General features: G+C 42.3%; 1 protein-coding gene across 4 annotated transcripts in view; it reads right to left on the bottom strand.

The window, feature by feature from the left end:
- Positions 1 to 27046, bottom strand: part of LOC132805854 (vitamin D3 receptor B-like) — a 299773-nt gene that overhangs the window by 73146 nt on the left and 199581 nt on the right. For all 4 annotated transcript variants that reach the window (XM_060821168.1, XM_060821171.1, XM_060821170.1 and 1 more), the window contains exons 4-5: positions 16420 to 16604; positions 1477 to 1618 (exon numbers count right to left, since the gene is read on the bottom strand). In XM_060821168.1, the coding sequence (XP_060677151.1) occupies positions 1477 to 1618; positions 16420 to 16604 (327 nt within the window). The remainder of the gene's footprint in view (positions 1 to 1476; positions 1619 to 16419; positions 16605 to 27046) is intronic.

Here is a 27046-nt window from a genome sequence, read left to right as displayed (position 1 = left end):
CCTTTATTGAAATGAGGTATTTCCTTAAATAAGGGACCAAAACTGCTCACAGTGCTCCAGGTGTGGTCTCACCAGCACCTTGTACAGTAGTAGTAAGACTTCCCTACTCTTATACTCCAACCCCCTTGGAATAAGGGCCAACATTCCATAAGCCTTCCGAATTACCTCCTGCATCTGTGTGCTAGGCTTCTGCATTTTGTGCAAAACTACCACCAAGTGTGTTGCAACTTTCTGCAGTTTTTCTCCATTTAAATAATACTTTGTTATTTTGTTCTCCCTTCCAAAATGAACAACTTCACATTTTCCCACATTATACTCCATTTGTCAATTTTTTGCTCACTTACTTAACCTATCAATATCTCTCTGTAAACTGTCTGCTTCTCACAATCTGCCTTTCCACCTATTCTTCTGTTACCTGCTACAGTACATTCACTTCCTTCCTCCAAGTCATTGATATATATTGTAAACAGTGGAGGTCCAGCACTGATTACTGTGGATCCCACTGTACATGGGTTGCCAGCCTGAAAAAGAACCCTTTATTCCCATTTGCTGTTTCCTGCCCATGAGCCAATTCTCTATCCATGCCAATATACTACCTCCAACACTGTAGGCTCTTATGACATAACCTTTTGTGAGGTACTTGTCAAATGCTTTCTGGAAATTCAAATACAGTGCATCTACTGGATCCCCTCTGTCCACTCTGCTTGAGACTTCCTCAAAAATCTCTAATAAATTAGTCAGACACGATTTCTCTTTCATGGAGCCATGCTGACTCTGGTTGATTAGACAGTCATTTTCCAAATGTTCGGCTATTACTTTCTTAACAATTGACTCCAATCCTTTTCCAACTGCCCCAGGAGTCAACTCTTCTTTAGTGCCAGGAGAAAGCGAAGACTGCAGATGCTGGAGATCAAAGTTGAGAGTGTGGCGCTGGAAAAGCACAGCCAGTCAGGCAGCATTCGAGGAGCAAGAGAATTGATGTTTTGAGCATAAGCTTTTCTGACTTTGCTGATGAAGAGTTAATGCTCGAAATATTGACTCTCCTGCTCTTTGGATGCTGCCTGACCAGCTGCGCTTTTCCAGCAACACACATTTTGACTCTTTTGTGTCAGCTGCTCATCGCCTTCAACTCCTCACTATTTCAAAAATCTATCCACCTCCTCTAAGTACTTTTGAGTGATCTAGCCTCCACTACCCTTTGAGAGAAGAACTTCCTTCAGATCTCAGTTTTAAATGAGTATTCCCTTATTCTGTAACTATGTCCCCTAGTTTGAGGTTCACCCACTAATGGAAACATCTTCTCAACATCTACCCTGTCCCTCAGAATCTTGTGTGTTTTAATACAATCACCTTAATGCTGATCGGGTTACATGAACAAGATTGGAGGACACTTATGTGGAGTCTAAACAGCAATCAGGACCTATTAGGTTAAATTTTCTGTATCTGTGCGACAAATACTTTGTAAGTATGACATACCTATAGATAGATTGCAATCTTCTGGGAAGGATGCAGTGAAAGAATCAAAACCAAAAGAATCAGCTGAGCAGAGATTCTGTGACGCATCAGTAGAAGTGGATTGCTCGGATTCTTCCATTTTAGAATCATCCCGGATTGGTGGCTACAACAAAAAATATAATGACAGGTTCATGTTATTTCCAAGGTTGTCATACACCATTTATGGGAACAGAAAATACAAGCAGGAGTCATAAATGGTGGTAGACATTTAAACAACTAACTGGAGGAGGCGGCTCCATAATACACTTCCTCAATCTTGGTAGCCCAGCTCAATAGACAATGATTAAGCTTTTGCTTTTACCTCCAGCCGAAAGTGCTGAGTGAATGATTCATCTCAGCCTGCTCCTGAGTTCCCGGCCATGGATGCCTGACTGCAACCAATTCGATTCACTCCACTTAATATTAAAACAACAGAAGGCACCGGATATTGCAAATGCTTCAGTCCTGGACAACATTCTGGCAATAGGAGAAAATGAGGACTGCAGATGCTGGAGATCAGAGTCAAAAAGTGTGGTGCTGGAAAAGCACAGTAGGTCAGGCAGCGTCCGAGGAGCAGGAGAGTCGACATTTCAAGCATAAGCTCTTCATCAGGAATGTGGGCCATAGCATTCTGGCAATAGCATTGAAGACTGGTGCTCCAGAACTTGCTGCTCCCCTAGCCAAGCTGTGAGTAACTCATCTCCTCTCTCCCTAAAGCCTATTTACCAGGCTCAAGTTAAGAATGTGAGAGAATATTCCCACTTGACTAGATGGATGCAGATCCAGCAAAACTCTAAGCTCAACACTATCCAGGACAAAGCAGCCTGCTTGATTGGTACCACATCCAATACCTTTAATATTCTCTCCCTCCACCTCTGAAGCACAATAGCAGCAGTGCATACCACCTACAAAATGCACACTAAGCAACTCATCAGAGGTGCTTTTATATGACCTTCCAAACCTGCAACTTCTATCACGTAGAAGGACAAGGACAGCAGATGCACCACCACTTGCAAGTTCCCGTCCAGGCCAAGCCATTCACTATCCTGACTTGGAAATATATCATCCTGTGTGGAACTATAAGACCATAAGATGTAGGAGCAGTGTGAGGGCATTTTGCCCTCTGCCATTCCATCGTGGCTGATACATTTCTCAATCCCATTCTCCTGTCTTCTCCCTGTAACAGTTGATTCCCCTTGATCAAAAACCTGGCTATCTCTGTCTTAGATATACTCATGACTTGGCCTCGACAGCTTTCTGCAGCAGAGTTTCACAGAATAACCACCATCCTGTTCAAGAAACTCCCCCTCATCAGAGCTCTAAAGGGTCGTCCCTTCACTCCGAGGCTGTGCCCTCAGGTCCCAGTCTTTTCTCCAAATGGAAACATCCTCTCCACATCCACTCTGTCCAGGCCTCTCAGTATTCTGTAAGTTTCAATCAGATTCCCCCCTGCCATCCTTCCAAACCCCATCGAGTACAGACCCAGAGTCCTCAACCCCTCCTCATACGACAAGCCCCTCATTCCCAGCATCATTCTTGTAAACCCCCTCCAAGGCCAGCACATCTTTCCCTAGATACAGGGCCCGAATACTGCTCACAATATTCCAAATATGGTCTGACCAGTGCATTATACAGCCTCAGCAGTACATCCCTGCTCTTGTATTCTAGCCCTCTTGAAATTAAGGCTAATGTTGCATTTGCCTTTCAAACTGCCAACTGAACCTGCATGTTAACCTTTAGAGAATCCTGAACTAGGGCTCCCAAGTCCCTTTGTGCATCAGATTTCCAAAGCCTTCCCCCACTTAGAAAGTAGTCTGCACCTCTATTCTTCCCATCAAAGTATATAACTTCACACTTTCCCACACTGTATTCTATCTGTGACTTCTTTGACCACTCCCCGAGCCTATCCAAGTTGTTCTAAGCCTCCCTACTTCCTCAACACTACCTTCTCCTTCACCTATCTGCGTGGCATCTGCAAATGTAGCAGCAATGCCCTCAGTTCCTTTGTTCAGATCGTTAATGCATAACGTGAATAGTTATGGTCCCAACATGGAGCCCTGCAGAACTCCACTAGTCACCGACTGCCTTCCTGTAAAAGACCCCTTTATCCCCACTCTCTGCCTTCTGCCAGTCAGCCAATATGCTATCTTTGCTAGTACTTTGCCTTATTTTATGTTTCAAAATACCTACATCAGACAGACTGCAGTGGCTTGACAAAGGAACTCAGCGCTCTCCAGGGCAATTGGGGATGGGCATTAAGTGCTATATGCTGAAAAAAAATCATATTTAGCTGCTCCAGATAATGTTGCTTTTCAAAACAGTGAGGCAGATAATTGGAGACTGATTGGCAGAGTTTTTGGATTAAGGAAATACCACCTGCTGAGTGCCCTCTGATTGTACCGAACATAAGGCCAATCAAAGATGCAAGTACAAGGGAAATAGAAACCTCGATAAGCTTTGAACTGAAAGTAGACATCTCTGCCCCTCTCTCCCTCCTTTAGTGTGGGGAAAAAGACAGAAAAAAAATTTAAAAAAGCTCAAAGCATAGGAATTCTAAAAAGAACAGGTCCATTGGATCAACAATTGAAGTGAAGGAAGATGTAAAGACCACTTTTTTTTTGAACTGTGGACTAAAACATGGGTAAATATACTGCAATCAGTAAAGGAAAAAGTGGAAAAAAGATGTAGCAATTTTAAAAACAAGTTGTGAGTTATAGCAACAGTGTTGTCCTTTTTCAAGGAGTGAGGGAGAACATTCGGACAAATACATGGTTAAAAGGCATCTGGATAAATCCATGGCTCGGAATGGTTTAGAAGGATATGGGCCAAGTGCAGGGAAATGGGGTTAGCGTGGATGGACATTTTGGTCAGCACAGGCCAATTTGAGCCCAAGGGCCTGTCTCTGTGTTGTATGACTCTATGACATTGGTTCCTTGTGTGTACTGTGTGTATGCACATATGTTTGGGGCATTTTTGCACACAGACAGTCTTTAATTGATTTTTCAATCAGCCAGTTGTTGTGGGCTCACAAGGCCCCACCATTGTCACAGCGACTTAATCAGTTTTCAGGCAAGTGACTATAGCCTTATATATGGACATTACAGGAGCAACATCTGGCCTGAAAAGAGAAAGCGATAAAAAGTGAGGTCTGCAGATGCTGGAGATCAGAGCTGAAAATGTGTTGCTGGTTAAAGCGCAGCAGGTCAGGCAGCATCCAAGGAACAGGAAATTCGACGTTTCGGGCAAAAGCCCTTCATCAGGAACCACCATAAACTGATCTCTGCAAATTGGTTGGTGAAAAGGAAAAGAGGAAAATGACCTTAGAGACACTGAAAGGGACAAATTTTCAACCAGTGAAGGTGAGATAGCATTAGTATGCAAATAACCTTGTCTCATCAATAAACAAACTGGGGGGGATCCAAAATGGCGGCGACCCAGCAAGACTGAGTCCACAGTGCTCTACCCAAAACTTGGGAAAAGTGGTCTATCCACCCCCACCACACTCACTAAACCATTTATAATAGTTGTTAACCTTAAATAGTTACCTATTAGTACATTTAAATAGTCTAATACTAGCTGGAAAATGAGTAAAGGGAAGGGAACAGGCGGCTCTAAGAAAGCAGGGACCCCTCCCCCACCCTCTCCCTCTTCAGCTGCAACAAAGGTGTCTTCAGCTGCTTCAGGAGATTTACCAATGAAGATGAGCTTTGAGGAGATGTTTGCCAGGTGGGAGGCGAAGATTGATGCTTTTATCGATGAGTCTCGGCAGAGCAGAGAAGCACTATCAGCCGAGCTGCAGAAGCAGGGCAGAGACATTCAGGAATTGGAGTGCCGAGTCAGAGAGGTGGAGTCGAAGGCCGCAGCCTCAGAGACTGCGATAAAATCAACAGCCGACCACATCCATTTTCTCGAGAATCGAGTCCAGAACCTAGAAAACCACATTGATGACCTCGAAAATCGATGTCGTAGAAAAAATATTCGGTTGGTGGGCCTGCCCGAGCAGGAAGAGGGAGGTCAGCTGACAGCATTCTTAGAGCATTGGCTGCCACAACTTTTAAATCTGCCTGCTGGATCAGGCCAGGTAAGGGTAGAATGGGCCTACCGGGTCACAGTACGTGGGCCCGGCTCAACCCAGCGCCCACGCCCGGTCCTGTTCCAGCTGCAGAGCTATAGGGAGAGGCAGATGCTCCTGGAAGCCTCAAGAAATCTGGGAAAAGATCCCCAAGCTATGACCCACAAAGGATCCAGGATCATGCTGTTCCAGGACTTCTCCCCAGCTTTGGTCCGAAAGAGGAAGGCATTCGATGAGGCGAAGAAGCGTTCAAGGGACTTAAATATCCAGTACTCCTTACGATATCCAGCGACGCTACGCCTTAGCCACGAAGGATCCATATATAACTTCGGATCACCGGAGAAGGCTAAGGAATTCTTGGACTCTCTTAAATAAACTGTAAGAGATTGTGGACGCTGGTCTGCCTTTCCCATTATTTTGGTTTACATCCCTTCATCTTTTCTTATCTTTCCCCCTATGTGTGTATGTATATATATATATATATATATGTTGGGGCGTTTGGTTAATGTTGATGGGGAGAGGTGGTTACTTTATTCTATTTTACTTCTGTTTTTAGGAGCGGGGTTGTTTTTCTTTCCCCTGTTATTTTGTGGTATTATATTTAAGTATTACATGTTGAGATTGTAATCTTATAGTTATATATGGTATTAATATTCCCAAATATATTTAGATGTGGGTGTGGGTGGGGGTGGGGTGTTCACTGTTAACTCTAGCTTTATATTATATTTGAATTCTCCTCATTTTATTGAGGAACACCTGGGTCAAGGGTGGGGCACTGGTTGGAAGAGGGTAAGATGGACTGTGGGAGAGGAAGTGACGCTCCCTGGGAACAAGGGAGAAAATCTCCAATTCGGAATGTTTTATATTTTTTATACTTAGAAAGAGTTTTTTGTTATATTGTTTTGAGTGTATCAGAGAGTCTTTACTTTTGTAAATCTTGTATGCTCCATGCTCGGGATGTTCTAGATAGGGTTTCCCCTCCCGAGGGGTCTCGGATCTGTCCAGATGATTATGGCTGAACAGTCGGTTAAGTGGTGCACCTGGAATGTCAGGGGAGTAATTCGCCAGTTAAAAGGAAGAAAATATTATCAAATCTTAAGAAGGAGAGAGTTGATATAGCTCTCCTACAGGAGACACACCTGTCGGATAAAGAACACTTAAAATTACGACAGGGCAGATTTGATCAGGCCTTTTTTTCCTCTTTTAATTCAAAAAGCAGGGGAGTCGTTATCCTTGTCCGGAAGAACTTCCCTTTGAAAATTCTAAATCAGATAAAAGACGAATCTGGACGATATATTTTGATTAAAGCCCTCATAAATGGAGAGGAATATGGGATCTTAAATGTATACTGCCCCCCAGCACACCCCTTTAAATTCATAACGGAAGCTTTTTCAAAACTGATGGCCTTTGGTGCCCGTCATACAATTATAGGGGGAGACTTTAATTGTATTATGGATCCGGAAATAGACAGGATTCCGAAGAGTGCCGCTGGAGTATCTCCCAGATCTAGACAACTGGCGGACCTGAATAAAGAATTAGGATTGGTAGATGTATGGAGATGTCTCCATCCACAGGGTAGCGATTTTTCTTTCTACTCTAATCCACATAAATGTCACACAAGAATTGATATGTTTTTTGCCCCATCGATTTTTCTAAACTCTATAGCAACCTGTAAAATAGGTACTATAGCAATCTCTGACCATGCCGCTGTATACATGGAAACTAAGGTAAAGAACAATGGGACATCTGCTCGGCATTGGCGTATGGACCCCTTCCTGATAAAAGATAGCAAATTTTTAAAGTACTTCTCCCAAGAACTTAAAACTTTTTTAGAAATTAATACTGGTACGGCTAGCAATCCGTCAATGATGTGGGAGACCATCAAAGCTTATGCACGAGGTTTGATCATCTCCTATTCAGCGACCCAGAGGAAAATGAAGGGAGAGCAACAGCGTCTGCTCGAAGCTCGCCTAAAAGCAGCCGAAACAGCATACGCTGATAGACCTTCTATCACAAAATTGCAGAGGATTACAGCTCTTAGGACAGCTTTAAACACCGCGCTTACTCAAACGGCTAAAAGGGAAATATTATTTGCGAAACAAAGATTATATGAATATGGCGACAAACCGGGTAGATACTTAGCATTTCTTGCAAAGAAAAAGAAAGCCCCTCAAACTATTCTGACCATCAAGGAAAGTACAGGTACCCTGACTCATGATCATAAAAAGATCAATGCGACCTTTAAAGAATTTTATTCTGAACTATATAGATCGCAGGATTGTGAAGATAGGATTAGGAGGATGCAGTCATTTTTTAAAAATTTGACCTTCCCGGGCCTGACTCCGGAACAGGTGTCGGCCCTAAATACCCCTTTAACAGTCCAAGAAATACTTGAGGCAATTAGGCAACTTCAGAGCGGAAAAGCACCGGGCCCGGATGGTTTTCAAGCTGAATTCTATAAAGAATTTACAGGAATATTGGTTGACCCACTTATGGATATGTATAATTTTGCGCATAGTCAGGTCTGTCTCCCGCCCACGCTGAAAGAAGCAAATATTTCTCTTATCCTCAAAAAAGGAAAAGACCCAGAAGATTGTGCATCTTACAGACCAATATCCTTATTAAATGTAGACTTTAAAATTCTCTCAAAAATGTTAGCACTAAGACTAGAAAGGGTACTGCCATATATTATAAAGGAGGACCAGACGGGATTTATTAAGGGCCGCAGATCATCCAATAATATCAGAAGGGTCTTGAATATGATCCAAGCCTGTCATCAGGGAAAGATACCAGGAGTAGTAATTTCATTGGATGCGGAAAAGGCATTTGATAGGGTTGAATGGTCATATTTATTTTACACATTGGAAAGGTTTGGCGTTGGACAGGTGTTTACCAAATGGGTTTCAACATTGTATAATGACCCCAAAGCAGCTGTTATTACTAATGGGTTAAGATCGGATGGCTTCAGTGTGGGTAGGGGCTGCCGTCAAGGATGTCCTCTCTCACCATTGTTGTTTACACTGATAATCGAACCATTAGCAGAAGCCATCCGGACTGATCCTAATATAACGGCCCCGAGGATTGGTACAGGTAAACACAAAATTACCCTCTATGCAGATGACGTTCTCTTATTCCTCAGTAATCCTTTAATGTCAGTGCCTCGTCTAATTCAAGTTATTAATACATTTAGTGCATTCTCAGGCTATAAAATTAATTTTTCAAAATCGGAAGCCATGCCAATGGGTGGTCTGGCTATGGAACCCCACTTAATGGACGGATCCCCTTTTCCCTTCCGTTGGTCCCTGGAGGGCTTCTTATATTTAGGTATTTTTATCACGCCAGTATTTGATCAGCTGTATAGGGCTAATTTTGTACAATTAATGGAAAGGATAAGGCAGGACCTCCAGCGATGGAAAGACCTTCCGACTTCTTGGCTAGGGAGAATAGCATTAATTAAAATGAATGTTCTGCCCCGTCTCTTATATCCTATGAGAATGCTCCCGCTGATGCTGCCAAGGCTAGCCCTACGTAAATTATATGGCTGGTTGGGCTCCTTTATTTGGAACCATAGACGGCCCCTTATTAAGCTGAAGAAGCTACAGCTTCCACAGGCAAGGGGAGGACTGGACTTCCCAGACTTTAGGAAATATCAGTTAAGCTCCCTACTAAGTTACATAGCTGATTGGGTTTCATCTGATCCACAATCAATTTGGCTGGATATCGAAGCCTCCCAAGTAAAATACCCACTTATTAACCTTTTATTTTCAGATAAGAGGAAAATCATTACAGACCACTGTAAAAATCCCATAATATTAAACACAATTAAGGCCTGGAATATAATGCGGCAAAATGAGGGTAACTCACATAAAACATCCCCCCATGCACCAATAGTAGGCGCATGGGGATTACAACCGGGGATTACAGATGCCACCTTTAAACTCTGGAGATCCAGGGGCATCTCATGCTTAGGGGACCTATTTAAAGATGGGATCCTGATGTCCTTTGAGCAGCTGCGTCTGAAATTCGGAATACCTAATGGGGATCTCTTTCGATACTTCCAAGTTCGAGATTATATACAGAGGAAGACTACATTAATAGATAGTCTTTATAAATCAGACAGAGAACGTAATGTCTTACGACCAGCGGGGGCATCCTCCGTTAGTACTATATACCATTTGCTACATGATGGAGTCTCAGGAGACATGGATGACCTGCTTAAAACATGGGAGCAGGACTTGGGGCTAGAAATCTCTGAGGATATGTGGAATGACATTTGGGAAAATGCTAGAAGAATTGCTATCTGTAACAGAACTCAGGCTATCCAACTAAAGATACTTCATAGGGCCCATATAGCTCCGGCTCGACTGGCAAAATTTAAGGCAGGAGCATCTCCAATGTGTCCCAAATGCAAAATAGAGGTGGGTACTCTTGCACATTGTCTGTGGTCTTGTCAGAAAATCCGCAGATACTGGACTAAAGTGGCAAATACCCTGACAGAAATTTTAGGAATGGAAATTAGGGTGGACCCTGTATCTCTCATTTTGGGCTTTTTGAACCTCTCATCTCTGGATATGCATGGGAAGAGACTATTTTCTATTCTCTCTTTCTGTGCAAGGAAAAATATTTTGGTGAACTGGGTGGCTGAGGGCCCCCCTGGACTTTCAAATTGGCACAGATTAATTATGGAATATATCCCCCTTGACTTCCTCACAAATATGGTGCACCGAAAGACTGAATTATAAAATATGGCAGCCCTTTTTGAATTATATAAATGCAGATATTTCGGCCATCCTTACAAGGGCTTTTATTTAGTGAAGATTTCAGACCAGGCTGCTCCGGGGCCCCTTGGGAGAGGAATCCTGCGCGAATACGGGTTTATTATATTTATTGTTTATACATTCCGAGCATGTAAGAGACTTAGGTATACACTCTGGTTAGTTATAGGTTAGATTAGTAGAAAGTTGAGTTTTTTTTTCTTTCTTTTTTTCTTTTTTTGTTTTCTTTCTCTTTTCTTTGTTAAATTATGACTATTGTATATATGATTTAATTGTACATCAATGTTTGTATTTGAGAGTTTTGTTTATTTTTGGAAATTTGCAAAAATGTTAAATTTCAATAAAAATATCTACAAAAAAAAATAAACAAACTGGAAAGAAACAAAAAGGAAGCAACTCCCAGGTCCAGAGTGATACTATCAGACTTTTTCTCCCTGGTTTTGTTTCTCTCTTTTTCCACTCTCAATATCCTTGCCCTGTCTCAATTTTGTCAGTTTTTAATGCAATTGGTAATTTTGAATGTACTTGGTAATTTTAAAAAAGGGTGAAATATAAGTTATGGGCGTACAAGTTACCAACTCATGTTCCTTTCTTGCTGTTGGATTACATAAACAGTTACACATTGACGATAAAAACAACCAGGTGTGCATATTCTTTTAAACCAAACTAGATAATTAAGGGAAATTGGGCAGTTTTAATGGTTTAATCAAATTTTCACATTTGTGATGACTCCATAAATAAATGGATTTGATTTCCAGTGCATGACCTCATTGAGCCAGACAACAGTGTGTCATCATCAGTGCTAAATATCAAGAGGAACTGTACAAGACAATTTAACCCACCCTTGAGATTTGGACTTTTGTCTTCAGAATTTCCTTTAGCCTGCCTATTCTTTTTTCTCACCTGTTGTTTCTGTGCCAAAAGTCTGTTTTTTATCTGTCTTAGTCATGAACAAGTGCACATTTTGAGGTTTTTGAAAGAATAGTTTTAGTCATATAGTAGTAGATCAGAAATCCTTCCTTTTCCTTGTCCCTCGTTAAAGTTGTGTATTACAATAAATCATTATTTTCTTTTAACAACAAAACCTGATGTGAATTGCTATTACCCTGAATAGCAGTCAGTCTGGCAAATTAGACATTAACTGGGCTTTTAAATATCTTGGAATAGCTTCTGAAACAGTGGGGCACAATTACTGGCGCACTCTTCCCAGTTAAGTCATAAAAGCTTGGCTGCTTACGTTCTAAGATCTTTTGAATGAGGGCAATGCAAGAATGGGTGTGGAGCTAGTATGTGGTAATGGATAAAAGGACAGATCCCAAGTTACTCATACTAAAATGAGATGGCATTGGAAGCAGCTAAAACCATCTTGCAGTTAGAATAGGTACCCCTGATAGAGTTACAAGAATTAACAAAAGCCAAATTGCTGGAATTAGCAAATAGATTATAGGTGCAATTGCTTGCAAGGGCCATGAAAATAGAGGTAGTTAAAGTTTTGGGGAAACATCTGAGACAGGTTGAAATACAGGTGGGATGAGGTACACCAAGTGGATGGGACAAGGTACACCAAGTGGGTGAATCACTCATTTTAGCAAGGATTCAATTATAGTTCAGGCAGCTTAGGATAGAAAAGGAATTTAACAAGCAGGTGATAGAGATCAGAAAATTGGAATTTACATTTCAGAGAGAGGAGAAAGAGAAAAGAACAAGCATTTTAGGAGTCCATGCAAATTGATTTATGGTCATGAGACGTGAGGTCCATTAAAATTGATTAAGGAGAGGTTTATAAAAGCAAAAAAGAAGAATCTTCAATGTTACAATATGTATTCATTTTTCCAAAGAGACTTAGGAGCATGTAAAGTAGCAGAGGAGAGTTTAAAAATTTCCTAGGCCAAGATGAAAGAGTGGGCAGACCAACATGCTACAATTAGAACATTTCAAACACGAGACAAAGTGCTGGTATTACAAGCTAAATGTCTGAAAGTGGACAACTATCTGTGTGGAGTTTGGACATTCTCCCTGTGTCTTCCAGGTGCTCTGGTTTCCTCCACAGTCCAAAGATGTGCAGGTCAGGTGAATTGACCATGGTAAGTTACCCATAGTGTTCAGGGATGTGTAGGTTAGGTGTATTAGTCAGGGGAAATGTAGAGTAGTAGGGTGGGAAATGGGTCTGGATGGGTTACTGTTCGGAGGGTCTGTGCGGATTTGGGCCAAATGGTCTGTTTCCACATTGTAGGGATTCTATGATTCTGTAACTTTTCTCCAACACCTCGTGGATGTGGATTTCTCAGCTCAAATTTGGACCTCACTCCATTTTTACTCACTGATTTAAAAATCAAAAACACCCTTGCTCCTAATAGCCTTTAGGTTCTGTGTCCTGATATTGAACAGATACAGCCCTGACAGCTTTCTGTCTCACTTCCTGCCTGTTCCAAACTGTAATGTATATTTTCAATGAGCGTTACTACAACTCTTCTATTTCCAAACGAAGCAAATCCTCTAGTCTCTTTCCCTGCACCAACATCGTTTTCAAACTGGATTTTAAACGGCTAATTTTGTACATCTTGGTATGCCTATGCAGATTTCCTACCATTTCCTAAATAGCCTTAATCAATCTTCCCATTGTTCTTCCTCTAATTACAAAAATCTGTCTAACTGCCCCAGTATTTCCACATTGGTGTGTCAAATTATAGAAGGATCACTTTGTGAACTGCTGACCTCTCCTTCTACTTCACTCCAACTGTCTCTGGTCATACACTAATCTTACCACCTGACACACTACTGTTTCTTATCTTTCTCTTTACTGTGACCAAGCTAAGCTGAAAGTGGGAGCCCGTGATCCATACAAGATAGTCAGGTGAGTTAGAACAGAAATTGCTGGAAAATCTCAGCACGTCTGGCAGCATCTCAGAAGAGAAAGCAGAGTTGGCATTTCGGATTCAGTGACCCTTCTTTCGAACCCGTTCTGAAGAAGGATCGCCTGACCCGAAATGTTAACTCTGTTTTCTCTCATCAGATGCTGCTAGACCTGCTGAGATTTTCCAGCAATTTCTAATTTTGTTTCATTTCCAACATCCGCAGTTCTTTTGGTTTTGAGTTAGTAAAGGGAATTGTGGACCTGACTACAGGAGGAGAAATTGCTTATGTCATCTCAACATTTTAAAGCAACATCACAGTAGAGAGAAAGATAAGAAATAGTAGTGTGTCAGGTGGTAAGATTAGTGTATGACCAGAGACAGTTAGAGTGAAGTAGAAGGAGAGGTCAGCAGTTCACAAAGTGATCCTTCTATAATTTGACACACCAATGTGGAAATACTGGGGCAGTTAGACAGATTTTTGTAATTAGAGGAAGAACAATGGGAAGATTGATTAAGGCTATTTAGGAAATGGTAGGAAATCTGCATAGGCATACCAAGATGTACAAAATTAGCCATTTAAAATCCAGTTTGAAAACAATGTTGGTGCAGGGAAAGAGACTAGAGGATTTGCTTAGTTTGGAAATAGAAGAGTTGTAGTAACGCTCATTGAAAATATACATTACAGTTTGGAACAGGCAGGAAGTGAGACAGAAAGCTGTCAGGGCTGTATCTGTTCAATATCAGGACACAGAACCTAAAGGCTATTAGGAGCAAGGGTGTTTTTGATTTTTAAATCAGTGAGTAAAAATGGAGTGAGGTCCAAATTTGAGCTGAGAAATCCACATCCACGAGGTGTTGGAGAAAAGTTACAGAATCATAGAATCCCTACAATGTGGAAACAGACCATTTGGCCCAAATCCGCACAGACCCTCCGAACAGTAACCCATCCAGACCCATTTCCCACCCTACTACTCTACATTTCCCCTGACTAATACACCTAACCTACACATCCCTGAACACTATGGGTAACTTACCATGGTCAATTCACCTGACCTGCACATCTTTGGACTGTGGAGGAAACCAGAGCACCTGGAAGACACAGGGAGAATGTCCAAACTCCACACAGATAGTTGTCCAAGGCTGGAATTGAACCCGAGTCCCTGTCGTCGAGAGACAGCAATGCTAACCACTTGTTTGGCTAACCACAGAGTCGTATAGCCATACAATAATGGAAGCCAAACATTAAAATGTACACATTAGAGAATAGCTGGAACTTGGAGGAGAAATCAAAGTGAATTCTGAAGAGCTGAGGTGTTTTCAAAGGATCATAGAATTTTACATTACAGAAGGAGACCTTGTGTGTGCACTGGCTTCTGAAAGATCTACCCAGCTAGTCCTCAATAAGGTCACCTTTTAATCTTCTCTGTTCCAAGGAAAATAAGCTTAATTTCTCTAATATTTTCTTGTATCTAAACTCCCTCGTTCTTGGTATCATTCTAGTATATCTCCTCTCCACTCTCTCCAAGGTTTGAATATCCTTCCTCAAATAACGGGCCCAGAACTGAACACAATGCTCCAAACTTGGTCTGACCAATGATTTGTAGAACTATAGCATCACTTCCTTGCTTTTATACTCTATGCCTCTATTTATAAAACCAAGGATCCTATAAGCCTCCTTAGCAACTATTTCAACTTGCCTGCCTGCCTTCAGAGAATCAAGCATGTGAACCCCGAGGTCCCTCCCCTCCTGTACTCCCCTCAAAGTTACATCAATGAGCCTGTATTGTCTCTCTTTATTTCTTCTACCTAAATTACCTCTCATTTCTCTGCACTGAAATGCATCTGCGAGGTGGCTGCCCATTTGGCCAATTTGTCAATGTCTTTCTGAAGTTGCACAGCATCATCCTCATAACACTTAGCCAGAAAGGATAGTGAGCTATGTGCAAATTTCGAATTCTGCTCCCAAAACTCATCTCCAAATAAATCAGAAAAAGCAAGGGCCCCAAGGGCGATCCCTGGGGAACACCACTTTCAACTTGACTCAAATCTAAGAAATGCCCATCCATATCTACCCTCTGCTGCCTATCTTTTGGCCGACTTCTAATCCACGCTGTTAAGGACCCAACAATCCCAAACATCTCTAATTTGCTGACCAACCTGCCAATGTGACACGATATCAATTTTTTTCTGAAAGTTCAAATCTACAATATCCACAGCACTACACTCATGCACTGCTTGTGTCGCCTTATCAAAGAATGCAATTAATTAATTTTATTCATTCATCACGTACAAATTCTGTTGTCTGGATCTGCACTTATAGAGTCGTAGAGATGCACAGCATGGAAGCAGACCCTTTGGTCCAACTCTCTTGCCTGTTTCTAGTTGCCTTCAAGAAAGTGATGGTGAGCTCCCTTCTTGAAACGCTGCAGTACATCTGGTGCAGGTGCATACACAATGCCATTAGGAAAGGATTGCCAGGATTTTAATCTGCTGACAGTGAAGGAACAACAATATGTTTCCAAGTCAGGTTAGTGAGTGGCTCGGAGGGGAACTTGTAGGTGATGGCGTTGCCACGTATTTGCTGCCCTTATCTGTTGAGATGGGAGTGGTCATGGGTTTGAAAGGTGCATTGGAGACATCTTAGTGAATTTCTGCGCTTTGTAGGTGGTACACCCTGCTGCTACTGAGTGTCAGTGGTGGAGGAAATGAACATTTGTGGATGTGGTGCTAATCAAGCAGGCTGCTTTGTGCTTTATCAGATTTAGTTTAAATTCTAAAAGGAGAAATAAATAAATCCTTAAGATCTCGCAGTGCATAATGAATGACTTGCTCTGAATTATGCAGTGAGGGGACTTTATATCGACAAACTGTAGTATTGTTGTTGTGCTTGTTTTTTTAAAAGCATACAGTAGAACTCTTTAAAAATGTGAAACCTTATGGCACAATTTCTGTCAGTTGGTCACTGGGCATTTGATTTTTTCTTTAAATGCTAGGGACCCCTGCAGGGATTCCAACACCATGCGAAACTCTCTCGAACAAGGTTTCAAGGCTTGCCTCCTCCAAACTCAATCTTCCAGGTCAGTATGAAATGCTGGAGTTTGAAAATACTATAGACAGTCTGATGTTGAGACTGCTGTCTGTTTCCCCAAACTACCCAAAATATCTTTACACTGTGAATGGTTATAATTTTTGTCGTGCGCCTGCTCTTTGCCCAGATACATACTCTGAATTGGCTGAAGTACGAATACGATGTATCAAATGTTTTATGGTGGGCATCAATTAATAAGGCAATCAATTTTTCTTGTTCATCTGACAATTTTGGTTTCTTTGCCTCCTTGACTGCTTCTTCTTCTTTACGTTTTAAAATCATCTCCTTTTTCCGTTGAACTTCTTCATCTGTTAAAATGACTGGGGAGAAAAATAAATGTTATGAGAATGTAACCATCCTTTCAGTGTTATACTCATTTATTGATACGTGTTACAAGGCCAGCACTATAAGACTCATGTTGAGCTATAAAGCCACAACCTCCTTCACCCACAACAGAACACACCCAGAACAGACAAGGACAAACTGATATGAAGGGGAAACAAATCATTATCTGGACTAGATATCTCAAGAATAGTGACCCAACCTCGATATGCCGGATAAAGTAAAGCAAACAGTGCTTCTACCAACAAAGCATCCAGATCCTGGTAATATGAATGGTACGTAAATATGTAAGCATGTGTCTAAATTTACGTGCAGTTGCTAGGGGCCACATTAATTCACATGGAATTTTCTGCAGCAGAAAAGGATCATGTCCAAGCAATGGCCTTTTTAAACTAAACAAAAGCATGTGAAACAATAGATTACTGGTCATTCTCCATGACAAATCCTTGACCAATCAGTATCCTTTTCTCAGACAGTATAAATTCTTGCTCCCTTTGAGATTTGGTATTCTCGCAGCTGACCTGATGGGCACAAGATGAAAAGCTTTGAAAATATCTCCTTTTTCATCAATACATAAGAACAAAACTATTTGGACCTTCGCTCTCCTTAAACAAGAAACCATATTTACTTGATTGATGGGAATTCTGAAGCATAGAGATATGTAAAGAGTGAGAAAATTGTATCTGGTGCAAGAACAGATTAAAATATATAAATAATGAGATAAAAAAATTCTTTTCATCCAACCTGTGGAAAGCTATTCTTTCAGTAGCTTACACCTTGAACTAGTGAATTTGACATTGTCGGCTGGGGACAAAGAGAGGAATGTTAAACTATAATTGTAATAGTGTTCTGATACTGAAGTTCAACTACATGTAACCTTGCCGACTCCTTTATGGTTACAAAGTGTAATTGCTTAAAATAGACATTTACTGAGATCAATTAGCGGTTGAAGGTCAATGTGCAGCTTGCCAGGTGTTGAAATTCTCTGGCTCCTTCCCAAAATCGAAATAAAAGATTGTGAATGCTTTCCTCTCTCTTTTATAAAAAGAATGTTTTGCATCTGCAACAAATTCTGACTGTTTTCAAGTGAGACAAATCCAGTCCAGAATAACAGAATGGAAACCTCCTCTTGTAAGGATCTGAACAGTTTCAGTCCAAATTCAGTGGAGTGAGAGTCAATTGCAAAACATCTTGTCAAAATGCGGTTTCAAGTTTTCCTTCAACAACCCTATAAGATCCAAATCCATGCTAGGCATAATCACTGAGGTGCCTTGCTATCATATAGGTCTGGACAGGCTACAAGAAATTACTGGATAGAAGTATGTTCAACATAACCTCCTTGCTCTTGTGCTCTATGCCTGTATTAATAAAGTCCAGGATACTATATGCTATATTAACCGCGCTCTCAACCTGTATTGCCATCTTTAATGACTTATGCACATACACACCCAAGTCCCTCTGCTTCTGCAGTCCCATTATAGTTGTACCCTTTATTTTATACTGTCTCTCCATGTTTTCCACACTAAAACATATTACCTCATACTTCTCTGCACTGAATGTCATCTACCACTACTCAACCAACTTGTCTTTTGAAGTTGAATCATAGAGTCCAGACAGTGTGGAAACAAGCTCTTCAGTCCATCAAGTCCACACAAACCCTCTAAAGACCATCCCACGCAAACCCACCCCTCTGCCCAATCCCAGCAATTCCCCATGGCCAACCCACCAAGACAGTACATCCCTGGACACTATGAGCAATTTAGCATGGCCAATCCACCACTTGCACAGGACTGTGGAAGGGAATAGGATCACCTGGAAGAACCCCACGCAGACACAAGAGAGAATGTGCAAATTTCACACAGACAGAGAATGTGCAAATTTCACACAGGCAGTTGCCCAAGGATGGAAACGAACCCAGGTCCCTGGTGCCGTGAGGCAGCAGTGCCACTCTTCTACACTGCAGAAGTTCTACACTTCACAGTTCACATTGGGCTGAATCTTTTGTTTTATTTTTTGGCTGTCAGTTGCTTTGAGTTTTTTGGAGGATTTCTTGCTGAGAGACCTCAGGGGTTCTCACTGCACCTTACCAAACTCACCTCACTATCTACCTACCTGTCCACTCGGCATCCCTCATGTTGATTACAGCCCGATTTTCCCACGTACTATTCCTGGAACAATTTGTCACGCTCGAGGTATCTGCTGAAAGATGGATTTTTCAATGGCTGCTGTGCAGCCGGAGGAACAATGGCATTCTGACTTTGCCCTGCTCATTGACAGGCAGATTCTGAACATATTGGAGAAGGGGAAGATTGTACCACAATTGAATGGTGGGGGGGTTTCTGAGGTAGTGGTGGAGAAATCATAACAAAGCAATAACAATAGGGAATTTGGTTATGAGGGGAACAGATATATGTTTCTGCAGACACAGATGTGATACTAGGGGTATGTTTCCATCCCTATGGTTGGGGTTAAGGATATTCCTGAGCAGCTGCTGGACCTTTTAAAAGGGAAGGGAGAACACCAGTGGTTGTGATCCATGCTAGTACCAACTCCACAGGTAGAAGCAGGAAAGGTTCTTCATACAGTATGAGGAGCTAGGCATGAAATTATGAAGCTGAATCCCCAAGATCATAATGTCTGGATTATTTCTGGAGCCATGTGCAAACTGGCATAGGGCACATAAAATTACAGCAATGAAAAAGTGGTTCAAACATTGGTGTGGGAGAAGTGGGTTCCGGTTCATAGGCCAATAGCACCAGTACTCGGAAATGTGGGCGCTGTACTGTTGGGACAGTCTATTCCAGAACCACACTGGGGCCAGTGTTCTTGTGAACTGCACAGCTAGGGAAGTATTGTTTAACATTAAATAGCGTGGAGAAAGGATCAAAGAAGAAAGATGTAGTATATCAAGGAGTAGGGACAAGGTAAGAGAGGAAAATAGAAATATGGGAAATGAAGGTCAGAACGTGGCAGGAAAGAAGAGGAAAAAACACTCAGAATACACCAATCAAGATTAGGGTTGAATCATCTTTTTTGGCAAAGTCCAAGTTATGTTGAGGGTTTCTCACTGTGAGACTTAGTGAGTTTTCTAGCTCTCTCACAAATGTTCACAGGATGTAAGCATTACTGGTGGACCAGCATTTATTGTTCGTCGCTAATTGCCCAGAGGATAGTTAAGAGTTAATCAGGTTGGTGTGGGTGTGGAATCACATCTAGGCCAGACCAGGTAAGGATGGCAGATTTCCTTCTTGAAACAACATTAGTGAACTAGATAGATTTTCATGACAATGAAGATGGCTACATGGTCACCATTAAGCCAGCTCTTCATTCCAAATATTTTTGAATTCAAATTTCACCATCTGCCATGGTGGGAATCTAACCTACACCACCCCCCTCCCCGCCCCCAACCCCACCTGAACATTAACCTGGAGTTCTGGATTACTAGTGCAGTGAACTGTCTCATTAATTACCTACCCTGCCTCTGTGGTGTCTCTCACATCTGCCTTCTGCCCCTCTATGCCACTCACCATTCCTGGCACACAACCACTCAGTGGATATTCCAGAATTCACCAGGCTTCCTTGTGCCTGCATAATCTTAAAATCCTTAGTTCTTGTCCAGGTGCACATCATTCCAGTGTTCCCTGCACGGCAGACAGAGGGAATCCTCTTTGGACCCTTTGAAGGGCAGGGACCTGGAGGTCCTGTGAGAATGTGGTGGTTCAGAGGCAGGACCTCCTCTTCCCCTAGGACCAACAGTGCAGGCCATGACACCAGACCATACTAGTCTGATCTGAGGTTGCTATCCAGCTCAGTGCAGTCACAGTCATCAAGAGGAATGCATGGCAACATAGGAAGGAGGTTCAATGACTTTCTCCCATCCACCAGTGTAAACAGCGTCCTTTCTCTGATACCTCACACTATTTCTTCTACTGTACCCACCTTCCACCAAGGCTCATGACCTCACTCTCTCTATTGCCTGCAACATCTTCCCTTCCTTGATCTCACCAACTGCAACCCCTGATAGCGGGAATCCTGCATGCCCTCTGTGCTGCCACTTGCTCACCTGGCACACCTCCCACAAGTGCCAAAAATAGCTTCATTACCCATTTTTATCTCCTGTAATATATTTCCCATTGCAGGAGGACAAAGCTCACAATAGGGCAGGAAGTGTCAAGCCAGTGGTGTGCAGCCCATCATGCAGAGGATCCTTACGAACAGAGGATCCTGCCTCTGACAGTCTAACAAGAGCTTGTACTTGCATCGGAGGCTACCCTTGACTTTCTGTACTGGAACCCTCTAAAGAAAGGCTATGGCTATGGACTTTACTGAGGCTTGCTGCCAACTGTGACAGGTTTCCTGACTCTGTCTGTCCTAAATGGCAAAGCAAGAGAGCTGAAATATCAGCCTGGTTACTCTGGCTGAGGGGGAAAAGCACAAAAGGCAGGGATGTTGTGATCATAGAGATAGGCTCAGAGTGAGTGAGCACGATGACAGCAAGTGAAGAGCTTGGAGATGCAGCCTGGTCCAGCCCATGAGCTGAGTGTGTGTCCCTGAGTGTACTATGTCCTTGCTGCAGCACTATCACAGAGACATAGAGATGTCCAATCCATCCATGCCAACCAGATATCCCAACCTAATCTAGTCCCATTTGCCAGCACATGGCCCATATCCCTCCAAGCCGTTCCAACTCAGATACCCATCCAAATGCCTCTTAAATGCTGTAATTGTACCAGCCTCCACCACTTTCTCTGGAAGCTCATTCCATACACACACCACCCTCTGCATGAAAATGTTGCCCCTCAGGTCCCTTTTATATCTTTCCCCTCTCACCTTAAACCTATGCTCTCTAGTTCTGGACTCCCCCACCCCAGGGAAAAGACTTTGTCTATTTATCCTGTCCATGCCCCTCATGATTTTATAAACCTCTATATGGTCACCGCTCAGCCTTCGACGCTCCAGGGAAAACAGCCCCAGTCAATTCAGCCTCTCCCTTTAGCTCAAGTCCTCCAACCTTGGCAACATCCTTGTAAATCTTTTCTGAAACCTTTCAAGTTTCACAACATCTTTCCGATAGGAAGGAGACCAGAATTGCACGCAATATTCCAACAGTGGCCTAACCAATGTCTTGTAGAGCCACAACATAACCTCCCAACTCCTGTACTCAATGCTCTGACCAATAAAGGAAAGCATACCAAACACCTTCTTCACTATCCTGCGACTCTACTTTCAAGGAGCTACGAACCTGCACTCCAAGATCTCTTTGTTCAGCAACACTGCCCAGGACCTTACCAATAAGTGTATTGGTCCTGCTAAGATTTGCTTTCCCAAAATGCAGCACCTCACATTTATCTAAATTAAACTCCATCTGCCACTTCTCAGCCCATTGGCCCATCTGATCAAGGTCCCATTGTAATCTGAGGTAACCTTCTTCACTGTCCACTACACCTCCAATTTTGGTATCATGTGCAAACTTACTAACTGTACCTTCTGTTTTTATATCCAAATCATTTATGTAAATGACAAAAAGTAGTGGACCCAGTACCGATCCTTGTGGCACTCCACTGGTCACAGTCTGAAAAACAATCCTCCACCACCACCCTCTGTCTTCTACCTTTGAGCCAGTTCTGTATCCAAATGGCTGGTTTCCCCTGTGTTCTGTGAAATCTAACCTTGCTAATCAGTCTCCCATGGGGAACCTTGTCGAACATCTTACCGAATTCCATATGGATCACGTCCACCGCTCTGCCCTCATCAGTCCTCTTTGTTACTTTTTCAAAAAACTCAATCAAGTTTGTGACACATGATTTCCCACGCACAAAGCCATGTTGACTATCCCTAATCAGTCTTTGCCTTTCCAAATACGTGTACACCCTGTCCCTCAGGATCCCCTCCAACAACTTCCCACCACTGACGTCAGGCTCACCGGTCTATAGTTCCCTGGCTTGTCCTTTCTTAAATAATGGCACCATGTTAGCCAACCTCCAGTCTTCTGGCACCTCACCTGTGACTAACAACCATACAAATATCTCAGCAAGAGGCCCAGCAATCACTTTCCTAGCTTCCCACTACATAGAATACAGAACATAGAGCCTGTACTGCGCTGCAATGTTCTTTGGCCCTCGATGTCGTGTCGACCTGTGATACCGATCTGAAGCCCATCTATTCGACAATATTCCATTTTCATCCATATGTCTATCCAATGACTATTTAAATGCTCTTAAAGTTGGCGAGTCTACTACTGTTGCAGGCAGTGCACTCCATGTCCCTACTACTCTCTGAGTAAAGAAACTAGCTCTGACATCTGTCCTATATCTATCATCCCTCAATTTAAAGCTACGTCTCCTTGTGCTAGCCATCACCATCTGAGGAAAAAGGCTCTCCCTGTCCACCCTATCTAACCCTCTGATTATCTTTTATGTCTCAATTAAGTCACCTCTCAACCTTCTTCTCTCGGACAAAAACAGCTTCAAGTCCCTCAGCCTCTCCTCATAAGACCTTCTGTCCATACCAGGCAACATCCCGGTAAATCCCTTCTGAACCCTTTCCAACGCTTTCACATCCTCTCTATAATGGCAGTCCTTGCATGGAATTTTGTAGATGATGTTGGTTTTGTCCATGGGTTGTACTGGGTCTTTTAAGTTTGTTAGTTTTTGTTTGAGAGTGTTGGTGGGTTTGTGTGCTACTAGGATTCCGAGGGGTCTTAGTTGTCTGGCTGTCATTTCTGAAACTTCTTTGATGTATGGTAAGGTGGTTAGGGTTTCTGGTGTGTCTGGTCTGCTTGTCGTGGTTTGTTCCTGAGGAATCTGCGCACTGTTTTTTGAGTATCCGTTCTTCTTGAATACGTTGTATAGGTGGTTCTCCTCTGTTTTCCGAAGTTCATCTGTGCTTCAGTGTGTGTGGTGGCTCGTTGGAATAGTGTTCTGATACAGCTTTGTTTGTGTGTGTTGGGATGGTTGCTGGTGTAGTTAAGTATTTGGTCAGTGTTTGTCGGTTTTCTGTGTACGCAGGTTTGTAGTTCTCCATTGTCCTTTCTTTTGACTGTGACGTCCAGGAATCTTTATTCCTGTTGCTCCTTCCAAAGTGAATCACCTCACTTTTCCGCATTAAACTCCATTTGCCACCTCTCAGCCCAACTCTGCAGCTTATCTACGCCACTCTGTAACCTGCAACATCTTTCTGCACTTTCCACAACTCCACCGACCTTAGTGTCACTTGCAAATTTACTAACCCATCCTTCTACACCCTCATCCACGGTCATTTATAAAAATGACAAACAGCAATGGACCCAAAACAGACCTTTGCGGTACACCACTAGTAACTGAACTCTTGGATAAACATTTCCCGTCTACCACCACCCTCTGTCTTCTTACAGCTAGCCAATTTCTGATCCAAACCGCTAAATCACCCTCAATCCCATGCCTCCGTACTTTGTGCATTGAGTTGCTGGTGTAACTCACAATACAGCACTGAAGTGAAGAAGCAACCTGTAAATGGATCGGAGATGTGCTATGACGGCTCTTAGAGGCTGACATATGTTGGCTGCCAATGTCTGTGGACATGGCACGGATGTGGCCAGTGCTCAGTTTTCAATGTGAATATCAAGTTTTCGGGATGTTTAACTTGCTTGGCAAGATGGAAGCCTGTAGACAGGGACTTGAAGGGGATTTGAGGAAGGATTTTTTTTCACTCATAAGGTCGTAGATATCTGAAACTTGCTCCTAAAAAGGAGTTAGCGGCAGGAATCCTCAAGGTATCTAAGAAGTACTTAGATAGACACTTGAAATGCCATAGCATACCAGGCTATGTGCCAAGTGCTGGAATATGGGATTAGGATAGATGGATGTTTCACAACTGCAAACATGATGGGCCAAAGGGCCTCTTTCCATGCTGCAAAAACTCTGACTTGCTCTGTACAAAGTCCCCAAATTTTTATGTCTGTTGTTTTACGTTAACTGAAACCATTAACCTGTAGTACTTTAGAGAGGTACTTTAGAGAGCTACTGTCTATTACAAATAAGCAAATTCTAATCACAAGTAACCAGCTATGAACTACCAACATATGGATCGATTAGTTAAAACGCTAGCTTCCTTTTCAAACGTGTGTATGGATAGAAAGACAAACAAAAGGTGGTTTCATGGAGGGGCTGGAGGGGGTGGGAAAAAGGGCTAGGAGTCCTCTTCAAAAGCACTAGGGTTTACTGAGATGATCCTTTCACTTACCAGGACTTTGACTTTCAAACTCATTCTCCAGGTTCTTTATACTTCTTTGCAGGAGGCACAGGACGATTGGTACACCAATTACAAAGTCTCTCAGTTACTGGTTAAAGGCAACAGGTTACAGTAACTGGCAAGAGGAAAAACTACCTTTCATTAGGCTTCAGGTATTTGTACTACAGAGAGGCAGACCCCACCTGCCCTTCCAACAGTCTGAAGGCTTCTCACTGTATCATTCACATCAACATTCATTTGCTGATGAACCAATCAGTGGTGCTGATGAGCTTTAGCATCCATTACTGATCACCATTGCACATTCCAATCAATAATTTCAGCCAGCCAAATCTCATTCTGCATGTGTGCACATCCTGGTGCTGCATCCTCTACAGTGTCCAACACCACTTTAACAAAGCAATAATAGAAACACCATACAAAATTCCAGTAACTTGGTTTTAGAAGTGCAGCAATTTCTTCCACAGTCCTTTGATTTTAAAATAGCCCTGTTTTCCATTTTAGTTCACAGTCAAAAAAAAAGTAAAACAAACAATCTTTACATGGAGAACAACTACCGAAATACAAGTTCAGAGAGATTTACATCTTATGGTGCATGAGTCACAATATGTTAGTATACAGATATAGCATGTAACCAAGAAGGCTAATGGGATATTATCCTTCATTACAAGAGAATATAAGTAAGGATGATTTGGAGATGCAGGTGTTGGACTGGAGTGTACAAAGTTAAAAATCACATAACACCAGGTCATAGTCCAACAGGTTTATTTGGAAGCACTAGCTTTCAGAGCGCTGCTCCTTCATCAGGTACTCCACAACCACCTGAAGGAGCAGCACTCCAAAAGCTAGTGTTTCCAAATAAACCTGTTGAACTATAACTTGGTGTTGTGTGATTTTTAAATAGGTAAGGATGGTATGCTTTAGTTATCTACAGCATTAGTATGACCACATCACAAATTATTATCTGCAGGTTTGGTCCTCTTATTTAAAGAAGGATGTAAATAGAGGTGTTTCAGAGCAGATTCATGAAATTGGCTAGACCTAGAAGGAGTGCAAAGTCTTATGAGGATAGGTTCAATATGTTTCCACTGGAGTTTAGGAAAGGATGACTTGCTTGAAGTGTATAAGATCCTGAATGGAGTTGGTCAAGGTGGATGTGGAAAGGATGTTTCTTCTTCTAGGTCAGTCCAGAACTAGGGAGCACTGTTTTAAAATTAGGTTCCACCCTTTTGGGACAAATAGGAGTTTTTTTTTTCTCCCAGAATCTGTGTGATGTTGGAACTAGCTGTCCTTAGGCAGTAGAGACAAGATCACAGAATATTTTTAAGACAGGTGGACAGACTTTTGTTGAGCAGGGGAATTAATGGTTATCGGGGTAGATGGGAATTCAGTACACAAGCAGATCAGTCATAATCTTATTAAATAGTGGGGCAGGCTCAAGGGGCTGAATGGTCTACATCTCCTATTTTTTACGTTTGTAAAATGTAAAGCAAGAATTGACAATTACTGAAATTGCTCCAAATATTTTCTGAAGTTCTTCAGGCATTTTCTCTGGTTCACCTTGAGCTAAACGGTTATGGATGTCACTACTACAGACACTATGAACGAATACAAAACTTCTAAATGCATACAATTGCATCATGCACTTTCACAGAGCAACAGGATAATAGCCAATAGGTGCCATGTGGCTGTTATAACTTCCAGAAATTGTGTCCCCACCTCGTGCCATGTAAGATTGCTGAGAACAAAACTCCCAGGATAACTTTTTTTAAAGCAAATGAGCAGAATTTGTTTGTATAAAAGTTGTGATGTGGAGGTACTGGTGTTGGCCTGGGTTGCATAAGGTCAAACATTACACAACATCAGCTTATTGTCCAATAGGTTAACTTGAGAACCCTCGCTTCGGGAGCACTGCTCCTTCACCAGGTGTCGAAGGAACAGCGGTCCGAAAGCTAGTATTTTCAAATAAACCCATTGGATTAAAACCTAGTGTCTTGTGATTTTTGACCTTGTATAAAAATTGTTGGTCGGTTCACTGAGCTGGTTGATTTTCTTGCCAAGGTTTCATATCCCTCCTGGGTGACATTTTCAGTGCCGTGTAGCCTTCGGATGAAGCTGCCCTGAATTTATATGGCACTTTCTGTTGCAGCGGGTGGTCCTACTTCCAGTTTTGTACTGTGGTGGTGTGTAGATG

Source organism: Hemiscyllium ocellatum, chromosome X (assembly GCF_020745735.1).
Source record: "Hemiscyllium ocellatum isolate sHemOce1 chromosome X, sHemOce1.pat.X.cur, whole genome shotgun sequence".
Taxonomy (NCBI): Eukaryota; Metazoa; Chordata; class Chondrichthyes; order Orectolobiformes; family Hemiscylliidae; genus Hemiscyllium; species Hemiscyllium ocellatum.
Note: the sequence above shows the minus strand (reverse complement) of the source record. Positions and strands in the feature narration are given on the sequence as shown.